Below are 12,184 nucleotides of genomic sequence, written 5' to 3' on the forward strand. Positions count from 1 at the left end.
ACATGACATGCAATGATACATTCTATTACTAAATAATATGCTTAGGAAGAAATTCTCTGACAGGTGACACTAAATCTAGATTCATTCAAGTCATCACTAGGAGCAGAGGAAATCCTTCCCTTTCCCCTTTCCTGTTCCTTTTCCCATTTTGTGTTACGATATTTCCTAAAGAAAACTGGATTCTCTCTGTAACATCTTTTCTTCTTTGCATGAAATAGACGTGGGGAAGTTTTGGTAATTCTGGTATGGACTTCAAATAATTACAATAGAGAAGCTTTCTCAGGCACATATAAAAGTCTTATAATTTGATAGCACTGCTCATTTAAACACTCCTTCCACCACCCTAAATAATATATTTTAATTGAGCTGCACTAAATTTTCATATTTTATGTTTGATTCCTTATTGCTTAATGTGATTTTATGAGGCATGAAACTACTATTAGGAAATCCTAGGATGGAAACAGATCTGCTTGTGCCTAGGTAGGCTGAATTTTAGCTCTACTACCTGAGTGGTTAAAATTACCTAACTTGGAACAAGATAGATGTTAAAAATTAATTTTCCTTGGGAAGTTATAGCTAAAAGGGGAGTTACATACATGTGTGTTTCCCTCACCTCTCTCCCAAAGCTGTATAGATATACACTGTGTTGCTTTTTTTCTGAAGGAAAACGGGGAAATGGTAATAACCCACTTTAAAGTTTGGCATTTTCCAAAGTTCACCTGGGTCAATCTGGTTTAGTTTTGTACTTATTGAAATTAAACATGTACATTATTCACTAACATATATGTAATATGTACATACTATATGTATGTAATATATGCATGTATATATGTATGTATGGCCGTGCTGGAACAGGGAGAAAAAAAGAAAAATTTTTTTTGGATAATGAGGCCAAAATGTCTCTGTTTTATAATGTGTATTGTAGGAACAAAGAACCTGAACAATATTGTTTAAGTTCTCTTGGACTTTGAGGATAAATATAATTGGGATTAAAACACTGACGTACTCATATTTAGTAGAAAGATAAGAACAATTCATTGGGAGCTATTCCGGTCCCACTAGTAATCACATAATTGAGTAGGGTTTTTAGAGGATATTTGAAGCTATTGCTGTCTGTTGTGCTTACATAATTAGTCAGGATCTCTGTAATAAAATCCTTCTCAACACAGGTGGGTTAGTATTAAGTAAATTTAGGGCGGGTGTTATGTTTTTACTTTCAATACTTCAGTTTTGGATCAGAATTATAGAACAACTTGATTTAACAGTTAAACATTGTTATACCACACTACAGATGCTTAAAATGCAAAATAACTGGATTACTTGAAAATTAAGCAACAATTACATAAAGTTTAAAAAACACTCATCAAAACAGCTTTATGAACATGAACACGCCAGCACATCTCACCTAGAGTGTTTACTTTGGGGTTGCATATTTCTTTGGGGTTGATTTATTTCTTCAGTGAACAGTGTGAAAGTCGCTCAGTCGTGTCCGACTCTGCGACCCCATGAACTACACAGTCCATGGAATTCTCTAGGCCAGAATACTGGAGTGGGCAGCCCTTCCCTTCTCCAAATTATTTCTTCAACCTACCCCTGAATTACTGATATTTACCTGCATGCCTATAAATAGTAGTGTTCTGGTTGTTTTGCTTTAATGATAAGGCTACGCAGCGAGGAACATTTCAGAATTCCTTTTACAACGAAACAAATGTCGCCTGGCAAACGGGACCCAGCAACCCGGCGTCAAGTAGGAAAGAGCACCAATCCCGTCTCATTATTATTTGGTGACGCGTCTCCCGCGGTCGCTCGGCCGGGCTCGGCTTTCGCGCACGCCCGCGGGGAGGCCCCAGAGCGCGGGAGCACAAAGGCGCGCGGAGCCTGGCGGCCCCGCAGACTAGCGGCGCCGCCCTCCTCGTCCGCCCTCGCTGCGCTCCGGCCCCGCCCGGCGGCACAAAGAGCCGAGCCGCCACTCGTGAGGGGCCCCCGCGCAGCGCAGCCCGCCACACCCACTCGGGCCCGCTCCCGCCTGCGCTGCCGCGGGCGCCCTGATGAATATGCATCACAGCGCGCCCGCCCCCGGCTCCTCCTTTCGGTTTCCTTCCCGCCGCCAGGCGGAAGCGAAGAGCTACGCTTCCCGCGCGCCGAGCCGGCCTGGGTGGGGCGGGGCCGGGCGGCTGGTTCGGAGAAAGAGAAAGCCGGGGAGGCGGCGGCCGCAGAGCGCGGGCCGGGCCGGGCGCGGAAAGGTTGCGCGGATGGCCGGCGGTTCCGGGGTAGCGCCGCCGCGGCCCTGAGGATTCCAGGGCGAGGAAGGGGCGAGCGCGCGATCTCCCGGCCGCGCCGGGTGCATCAGCCTTAGCGCGCTCCGAGCCCGGGCGGGGAGGCAGCTCTTACCCCCGGGGCAGCCCTGCTAAAACAACAATAAAACCCACCAAGCACACTCGCGCACGCACGTACACACACACAAACACACACCCGGCACTCTGGACGGCTTTCAAGTCAAGCTCACGTCTTCTCCAAGTGAGAGGAAGCAAACTGGAAATCCAGACAGGCTGAGGGGTTGCCTGTTTTTAGACTTTTACCGCCTTTTCTTCTTCGGGCCAGGAATTGTGGCATTGCAGAAATTATCATTAAAAACAAAAGTAAGAGCCTACTCCTGGATTGCGCTCTTAAAAAAATACAAAAGCGACACTAAAACAACTCAAAAATCCACAAATCTGTACCTGAGATACGTGAAGTCAGCGGGCCAGGGTTCTGTTATACACTCAACATCTCTTTATTGCAATAAGCAGTGGTATGTAGCTTTGAAATGAAGGATTTTATTTGCTTGTCTTATTTGTCTCTTGCATCCCCTTCTATTGCCATACACAGATTTTTTTCCTCTTTGTACACTGTAAAGAGAACCTAAATGTCATTTCTGCTTTACAGGTTGAGCCATATGTTGGATTTTCAGCCCTGATGCTTTAAAAAAAATAAAATAAAAAATCTTTGTCAACTTTAGTGTACATGCCACACTTTTATGATGGGGATCCGTGGATAACATTGTAAGTCCAAAACAGTGTGAAATGTAGCATTTTTTTTCTGCTTCATCTCCCTTAACCCCTTCCCCATGATGGAAAAAATTACTGTACAAATGATACTTTAGTTGTATCTTGTAGTCCATTCTTTTCGGAGCATTTTTTTCCTTCCCTGCACAAATTTGTTACATATTTTCACTTAAAAGTGTATTTATTTAGCTCTGATTGGTGTATTGGTGTTTTTAAAATCATTCTTCATTCCAAAGTGTAGTTACCCCCACCCCCTTGTTCCTGAAGTGGCAGGATAGAATTGTTAGCCCTCTCCCACTCTTCCCTCTACTTAAAAAAAAGAAAACGCTTATGATGTATTTCTTCCCGCTCCTGTTATTTTTTTTCTGCCCTGCTGTTTTTACTCTAGTATTTTTTCCCCCTCTGCCTAACAAAGTGTGTGTGCGTGTGCGTGTGCGTGTGCGTGTATGTGTCTGTCTGTCTCCCTCTTCCCTTGTCTTCTCTTTGCCAGTATGTCTGGGACATATTTTAATGCACGATATCCCATCCATTAAGTTGTGGTTGAATGCGGAGTGTGTGAGGACTTGGCAGCTTTCAGGTTGAAGAGGGGGCGGGGAAGCCCGTTTCGACTTTGACACAAGATGCCGAAGTGGCGTGATTGGAATTATTATTAGTGCTGTGAACATGGCCATCTTCTCCTCTGGTTAGAAGAACTGCCATTGAACTTGAGACAGGACAGACAAGATCTCCAACCCCCATCTTCCCCCCCCCCCACCCCTAGTACAGTAGCTGGCAGGGAAAAGGCGCCAAAATACACAAGATTAACTCTACCTTTCTTTGACAGGATCCTATAACACCATCCTTTGTAATTTTAACTTTCCATCGGGTGGGAAAAAGTTAACTTGTGAACCCATACTTGAACAGACATTTAAATCAGCCCTAAAATGGAATAAATCCAGAAAGTCATACACGCATGCTTATGTGGTTAGGAAAGAATGCACATGTAAATAAGCAGGGTGCATGTGTGTATGTGGGGAGTTCAAGATTTAATCAAAATCAGAATGAGTGTGACTTTTGAGTACATTTACACTATGGGGCAGAGCACGGTGAGGCGAAGAAGCTGACCTTTAAGCAATCTAAGTAAAAACTGCAAAGAGTTGTGAAACACAAAACGTTGTGGTTTCCAGTTTTACATTTGAGGTTTGATGTTTTCATTTAATGGTATGAGAGATGGAGAAAGCGCCAGTGCTGAAAAGTCCCTATTAAATCATATGTGGGCAGAGGTCAAGCACTCCAATTCACTGATACAATATACTGCAGATTCCTGCCTCACTGATGGGGAGCACAAGAAAAAGCGCTTGGGCAATAAAAGTATTAGAAGGGCAATTATTGTACGTGGTTGGGACTGCATTCTTGTGCACTGGGAAAAGGTTTTTACTGGCCCTGATGAATTTTAAAGCTGAGTATTGTTGAAAGCTGTTTTAATAGGAAATTGATTAGCTGAGTATTTCATACAATAAATGGTGACAGTTTCATTGTTTGATGTCCAAAATAAATTCTTTTTATTCTTTAGTAGACAGAGTCATCCATTTAAGATGGTCAGACAGCAGCAACATAATTATGAGTGAATGTGATGTCATGAACATCTGTAACTTTGCTTTTGGAGCTTGTGACATCACACAATTTGACAATATTATTGCTTTGGAAGTTATTAACTTACTGTGTGTTGTAAAATTTTTTCAGATGTATTTCAGAGACAAAGTTTACTTAAAATATTAATATGTATTTTGTATAGGCCCAGTGGTTTGTTTTCTATCATTGTAATTATGCAATTGTTGGCTAAATTTTATTTTGAAAGTTAAAATGAACAGTCTTGTTATTATGATTGTTTTGGTTTTGAAACAGAAAGGCAGTTTTCAAGAAAAGAATTACAGAAAGGGATGCAGAAAGTTTACATTAGTTTGCAGTGCACTTTCTACATTTCTTCATGAACAATATAAAGACAACTTAGCCATTTTGCATAAAAGCTTTCTAAACAGCTCATTAAAGTCAATTTTTTTTTCATGTCACAAAGGCACATGTAGATAGGAAACAAAAACCAACTTACATGTAGAAATAAAATGATGGTATAGTTTTACTGTAAGTGTCAGCTATTTTGAAAAAGGACAATAGCTACAACTCTCACAGGCTCAGCAAAGAAGTCTGTGTGTGAAGGTGCCTGTAAGTTTTGAAGTATTTTGAGTGAACCAAGACAATTATTACTGTGATTTTCAAAGTTTAAAATAAATCATACAAAAATTACAGGGCAACTGCTGACTTTGTATTCCCAGAAAGCAATGTCTTCAGAAGTTCGGAATCTCCATTGATGAACTAGCCTCATTTCTGTACAGAAGTGAAAACCAGCTAAACTTAATGCTGGCCAGTCTACCTACAGATTCAGTGGTGGTTTGAAAATGTGCCAAAACGTAGGCACACTTAGTGGGACAGTATTTTTTTTAAAACAGTCGAGTACAGGCATTTCAGCAGTGACATTATTAACAGCGTCATTTTTCTCATTTAGTTTTGTCCTTAGGGGACACCGAACAGCTCCCCGAGGATGGGAAAAAAGTCCACAGTTATTTATTCATTTCAGTGAAAGGCAAAGCGCTGGCAATAGGGGGTGGGGAAGCTAACCGGTTGTGGATTTTGTAGTAGGGAAAAATTGCTACCCTAATTTGACAGTGGTACTTTAAGGGCTGATAGAGCTGGGCATGATTTTGCAATTCCCATCAAGTGCAGGCAATTTCAGTACTTGTTGGTTGTTTATACATGTGTTGTTGAGTGGATTTTTGATGTTCTTGCTTGTGGATATAAAATCGTGTTTTCCAGGCTACACATGTATGATTTTTGTGGTTCATTTGGAAGAAGAAAAGGTCCCTGGGCATGGTGTAGTGGATACTTGCAGTCTTGCAGGCCTGTTTCCTGGGGTCAGGAGGTCATCTGTCTCTTTTGTATTTAGTTTTAAAATATTGATATTGGCCATGCAGCCAGGGTGTGTGGAATTGTTGAGCCACCCCTCTAGTCACATGCAAGAGCTAAAAAAAAAAAAAAAAAAAAAAAAGAGTCATCCAGTGTATTGAAAATGACAGCTTTGTTAAGCTCCAAGAACTTTTCCCTAAACTACTCAAGATTCACACCCTGTCACTGAATTTCTTTAGAAAGGAGAAGATTAAAAGGAAATCAGTATTGGAAGACCCTTGAGATGTTATGCTCCTCTCTGGAGGTCAGTGAAAGGCTCCAATTGGGTAATACTGCTTACTTTTTCAAATATACAACTGAGTTTTGAAAAATCCAGTCACCTGAAGAACAGACACTCCAGCACTTCTTGAAATTAAACTGTCAGAAAAAAGAACTCTTCTTCTCTATAAGATGGCAGGGAATAGGTGATCTAGGGAGGAGGTCTTTAGGGATTCTGAAATATCAGATTTTCCTGTTGCTACAGAAGGTTTTCACTTCTTTCTTCCAGCCAGGTTTTGGGGTGAATGAAATTAGTTTAATTCTTTCAGTGAGTATGAGAGAGAGAAGAAGTTTAGGAGAGGTAAGTACCAGTCTAAGAAGTGTTTCGCCCACTTTGATAGCATCAGATGCTTTTCAGAGATACTTTCAAACCACTCTTAATGCCATGCCACAGAAATGCTGGGTAAAAGGGAAAGTGGCTAAAATACTGTATGTACCTACTCACTTTCTCTTTTTTTTTCTCTACCTGGAGTTTGAAAGAAAGGCGTTTCTGAAACCACAGACAGTGAAGTGTCCTGCTGAGAGAAGTCATGCTCTACCTGTCCCCCCACCCCAGTCCCTCTTTACAAAAGGCTCTCTTAGAGTTCATCTCGAGAAGACTTGCAGTGACCCTGGTATTGGCTGCACAAGAAGCAGAGTTCTGGGTGGGGTGAGGTTGGGGGGATGTCAGCCATTTCACCCATGGTTCCAAGGCCTAAGAAGACAGTCAAAGCCAAATCCACTAAGCACCCCATACTGAGCACCCCATGTCTCTGTTGCTCATTTTTTCCTCCCTTTGAGTTTCCCCCTCCTTTCTTGTTTTCCCTTTTCTTGGAAACAAATCAAAACCCCCACCACCAAGTATCCTCCATGCTCATCCATAAGTGCCCTACAGACAGGGAGAGGTTTGAACCCCTTAGTGATAGGCCTGGGAGGCCCCAGACATCTTTAGGTCTCGGGGGATCTTACCTGGGTCTGTTGCTGCTTCATCACCCCTGGCGCTGCTGTAGCTTTTGTGGGCTCTTCTGTGTTAAGAGTTGTCTTTCATTCTTCTTTTCTAAGCTCGTGAGAAACTTCTGGAGGCGACCTAGTTTGGGTGGCAAAAGGAAAGGGTTTCTGTTGGTAAGGAAAACTAGTAAGGGAGGAGGGGTGGCGATGTCTGCAGACACTTGCCCAGGGCTCAGCACTGGGCCTCTTCTGCCAGGGGACAGCGGCTGGTTCTGGGATCTCTGGCTGAAACGGAGCACTTGCAGGGTGCCAAGATTTCACTGGGGGTGGCGTGGTGAGGAGGGAGGGAAGAAGGGAGGGAGGGAGAGAAAGAGAGATGGGCGCTTGATTTTTAAAGAGACCCCGAAATAATGGCTTCTGTAAGAGTCCAGGCATTCAAAGAGGTGTGTTCAAGGACAGGAGGGCATTCGTGCCAACGGGAATGTCTTTTATGGTAAATTAATCCCGGTCAAATTGAATATTTGTTCAAAGGGAAACTCCAGTAGTTAAAGCTGGTGTTATCAGTAGCGTTTCCACACACCCACCCCCCCAACCCCCAGACCTGGTAAGAGGGTGAGAAAAGGGATGCAGCAGAATGTGCAACACAGAGTGATGTTTTGGGCTTTTTTCTTTTTTTAAATCTAGGATGAGATTGCCTAAACATTTCTGAGAGAAATTAGTATTTATTCGGATTAACCCGTACTCTCACTTCATTTCTTTCATCTATAAAGACTGTCAACTTTATTCTGGCTTTTCAAAAAGAAGAAATGACCCACACAAAGGAAATTAACGTTGTCAGAACCCGGACTAGAGGATTCCGCTCCCAGTGGGGTGTGCCCTAAAGGGTTAACTTCGGGGGATTTTCTAAATTTCCCCGACTTTACCTGTCTTCCCAGAACCAAAGCTCCCCGCTCCACCCCTGGCCTCCTCGACTCCCCCTCCTTCCCCACCGCCTTTCTTCTTTAGGCTCTTGCTTTACGGGGGCTGCAGCTGGTGGACTTGGCAGGCTCGCCTCATTAAGAGCGCTCTTTGAAAACGGACTGTGTTTGAGCATTTCCCTAATGAGGACAGGACGGGGTTAAAAAGTGACCATTTCATGGTTGACTTGAACCTGCCTACTTTTCTTGATGTGTCGTTGTGAAATGCTTGATGTGGATAACTCCCACTCGGTGAAGGAAAAAGTCACTAGTTCCTTCAAGTCCTCTGGTGGTGGTGGCCGGGGGGGCGGGGGGGGGGGGGCGTAAGGAAGGGGTGGGAAGAGCGGAGAGAACGAGATAGGAGAAAGTTGAGGGGAAAAAATCGAGAGGAGGCAAGCGAGAAAAAGAGGAAAGGGGAATCAGAGGAGAACCTCCAAACGGCTCCAGAGCACAGCTGGAAGTGGGGGCGGCCCCGCCCCCGGGCTGGGGCCTTCGAGTCCCCTCCGGGGGCCCCCGAGCTAGGTAGACGCGTAGCCCCTGGCACTCACTTTTCCTCTCCCCATTGTCTGCACAGTCTTTGCTTCCACCTCTTCCCCACCCACCCCTGGCCGAAAACCGGAATTTGGGGGGCGGGGTGTGTGTGTGTGTGTGTGTGTGTGTGTGTGTTTGTATGTGTGTGTGTGTGTGTGTGTGTGTGTGTGTGTGTGCGCGCGCGCGCGCGCGCAGAAAGAGTGCGAGGCAAAGCGCCGGCCTCCACATCTCCGAAATCAAGTTCATTCACTCGGGGCCCGCGGCTCGCGGCGGGGTGAGGGCGGGGCCTCGCGCGGGAGCGAGGCGGGAGCGGCGGCCTCTGCAGGACTCTAGAGACACACGCACCCAGCTCGCGCGCGCGCCCGCCCGCCCCGCAGCCCCAGGCGCGTTGCGGCCCCGCCCTGCCTGCACCCCGGCGGCGCGGGAGCCGCTTTCCGCCGGCGCCCCGGGCCCCGGGGAGGGGTGGGGATTGGGAGCGAGCCAGAGGAGTCGCGGGAGGAGGAGGAGGGTGCAGAAGGCGGCGGCGCTGCCCGATCCTCCCGCTCCGAGCGAGGCCACGTGCACCAGGCACCCCCAAGGGAGGGCGGCAAACCGCGGCGAGGCGCGCCGCTTGTGCGGAGCTGCCCCGGGATGCGGGCCCGTGCTTGGGAGAACCCGGCTGGGCCCCGTTCCCACCCGCGCCGGCGTGCCCCAACTATTTAAGTCCAAGTTCGTTCAGCCATACCCCCTCCGTCTCCCCCTCCTCCTTTCAGCCGGCGGAATCGGCGGACCGCGCCCGCCCCGGGTGCGAGAGTCGGCGCCCCAGTCTGGGCCCCGGGGCGGCCTGGGTGTGAGGGAATTTTCCATTCGTTCCTTTCTCGGGCCCAGTTCGGCTCAGGGCTTCTCTCACTCGGAGGTTCCCGCGGCTTAAAGAGTCCGCAGCGAGCACCGAAATACCTTTTTCCAGGGCGGGTTTTCGGGGTGTGTACGTGTTGGGGGAAGGGCGCGGGACTTGCCCAAAGGGCGGAATGATCATTTATTTAAAATTAAAAAAAAAAGTTGTGGTTCTATTGCAGTGGTATGAGAGCTTTAACAAATGAGTGAGAGAGAGAGGGAGAGAAGCAAGAGGAGGAGGAGGAAGGTGGGGGGCGGGGGGTGTGGAGAGGCTGGTGCAAAAGGAATGCGCGTTTGCAGGAGGAGGAGTAAAGCGATGATTGTGTAATTAAATAATAAAACAATCCTTAAGTCTGATTTGGAGAGAGCTCGAGCGGGGTCCAGAGGGTGGAACCGGTGAATTTTTCAACTTCCAAGTTTTGCAACGAAAGAAAGCGAGAGAGGGAGGGGAAAAAAAGAGCCCAGAGCAGAAAGAGAGGAGTTCGGAGCCGAGCGGGAGAGCGGGATTTATCGTTTGGGATTTTTCAGGAGCGCGTTCCGATACCCCCGGGCTCTGGGCAGCCGCGGCAGCAGCAGCAGCCTCCTCGCTCGGCCGGGTCAGACGCGGGGCGAGGCGGGCGGCGGGCGGGCAGCCGGGCGTGGAGGAGTCGGCGCGGGCGGCGGCGGCTGCAGCCGGGGACCGCGCGCCGCGAACCTCTTCCGCCCGGGAGACCTGCGCTCGCGCCCCCTCCCTCACCCCGGCCTCTGCCGGCTCCCCCACCCACCCCGCCCCCACCCCGGCCCTCTCCCGCGCGCGCCCCGCCACCCGCGCGCACTCGCTCACGCTCCCCCCTCGCGCACACACATGGTCGGCTCGCGGCAAAGTTTCGCCTGCGATCGCCACTCCGGGATCCTGCCGCAGTGCTTGGGGCTGTAACCTTGAACTTTCCCAGCGCGGTGACACATTCTCCTCGCTCTCCCTCCCGCCCTCTCTCCTGCGCCCCCCTCCCCGCCTTTTTTAAAAAAGCATTTCACCACCAACCACCACCCCAATCCGACCCACACCGAACCTTCGCTCACCCCCTAGCCCCCAACAACAACAACAACAACAACAACAACTGCAAACAGAAAACAAATCCCCAAACCCAGGCGAAAAGCAGCCAGCACCGGCGGCGGCGGCGGCGGCCTCGGCGAGCACGGCCAGCGCGCTCGGACTGCAGGAGGGTTAAAAGTGTAGATTGGATTTCACCCCGGGAAATCTAGCACGCCGAGTGAACTTGAATCTTTGGCTATTTAAGGAGGACTGGGTTTGTTGTGAAGTTGCGGTGATCCAGCGCAGAGCCCTGTCCTGATTGATCGCATCGCGGGGCTCAGATGACTGTAAAATGAATAGATGAAATTCTTGCTTCTCGAAGATTTTCTTGGGCATCTCCGGGAAAGTGCGTTTTAAGGCGAAGTCATGATGTATTCTCCCATCTGTCTCACTCAGGTACATGTCTCAGTCGCTCTCTCGAGCTTTCTCTCTAGCCCGAAATGCCTTTGTTTTGTTGCTCTCGTCCGCGGACAACTATTGGTTTTAGTTAACCTCCGCACACCCTGGTAACCCAGCAGAAGAAGTGGTCCGGAGTTGCGGCGGGGTTTGCAGGGCGGCACCAGAGCCGGCGAGCGGCCCCTAGCTCACAATCACCATGTGCGCCCAGCCCGGCACCCTGGGCACGGAGAGCGGGTGCCCGCGTGCTGCCAGGGCGGCTGGGCCGGGCGAGGCCGCCAGGGATGGGCAGGGCCCGGGCCCGCGAGAGCTAGCCCGCGTGCGGCCCCTGGAGTGCTTGCTGCGCCCCTGCCCAGGGTGCCTGCTGCCTCTTTTGGTTGCTTGCGCGCTGAGGTGGACTCCGGCTTTAGAGAAGCTTTGGGGGGCGGAGGGGGGGGACTGAGCCTTAATAAACAAGCAGTGAACTTGGGCGAAGGAACTCCAGTAGGAGTCCTTGTGGGTGCCTCTGGACTCCGCTGCAGGCAGTGGGCGGGAGACGAAGCGAGTCGAAGATTGTGGTCCGGGGACCATTCCTTTGCTTAATTTGGGGATCTGAAACTCTAGTCCATCGCGATCCGCACTTTGAGGTTTCCAGTGACCATGCCACAAAGGCGATCTAGACGTGGACTCGAGTTAGTTGGCTGGGATGAAAGTTAAAGGACTTTTAAAACATGTTCATTTTGTGGAGACCTGTTCATTTGACGATATTGGGGCGTAGGTTAGAAAGTAATGCTGGAAAAGTAAGGTCATTTTCAAAAATTCACTTTGAAAATTGTCCTAAGATTTCAGGTACAGTGTTATGAAATAAAATGCTGGCTTTATACTTTTACAAGAACACAATTTATATAATTTTAAATCGGTTGGTCAAATGGAAAAGTGGAGAGACCGAACAGACATACCTGGGGGCGGCTTTCATCGCTGCCCGGCTAACTAAGCAACTGACGAACTAACTAAATATCTTAGCCTAGAGTTGTTATTTGAAGCAGTGTTTTAAACCTCTAAAGGTGTGGGAGAGTTGACTGCAGCTTTTAGGAGGCTATGTCACGATTAGTAATTGATAACCATTTTCTTTGACATTGGCTTAAAAACTA

General features: G+C 48.2%; 2 protein-coding genes across 14 annotated transcripts in view; one reads left to right on the forward strand and one right to left on the reverse strand.

The window, feature by feature from the left end:
• The window catches only part of LOC113897029 (alpha-2-macroglobulin receptor-associated protein-like), a 62,919-nt gene extending 52,403 nt beyond the window's left edge, over window positions 1–10,516 (reverse strand). For 2 of the 5 annotated variants that reach the window (XM_027549235.1, XM_027549234.1), the window contains exon 1: window positions 7,248–8,491. The gene's annotated coding sequence lies outside the window, so the exon portion shown is untranslated. Of the gene's footprint in view, window positions 1–2,720; window positions 2,889–7,247; window positions 8,492–9,437; window positions 9,748–10,430 lie in introns of those variants that run through there. The other 3 variants (XM_027549237.1, XM_027549236.1, XM_027549233.1) reach the window with 3 other exon arrangements.
• The window catches only part of NFIB (nuclear factor I B), a 257,619-nt gene continuing 255,375 nt past the window's right edge, over window positions 9,941–12,184 (forward strand). For 8 of the 9 annotated variants that reach the window (XM_027549222.1, XM_027549226.1, XM_027549227.1 and 5 more), the window contains exon 1: window positions 10,502–11,054. In XM_027549222.1, coding sequence (XP_027405023.1) covers window positions 11,025–11,054 — 30 coding nt within the window. In that variant the 5' untranslated portion in view covers window positions 10,502–11,024. Of the gene's footprint in view, window positions 11,055–12,184 lie in introns of all 9 variants that reach the window. The other variant, XM_027549231.1, reaches the window with a different exon arrangement.

Source organism: Bos indicus x Bos taurus, chromosome 8 (assembly GCF_003369695.1).
Source record: "Bos indicus x Bos taurus breed Angus x Brahman F1 hybrid chromosome 8, Bos_hybrid_MaternalHap_v2.0, whole genome shotgun sequence".
In the NCBI taxonomy this organism is placed as follows: Eukaryota; Metazoa; Chordata; class Mammalia; order Artiodactyla; family Bovidae; genus Bos; species Bos indicus x Bos taurus.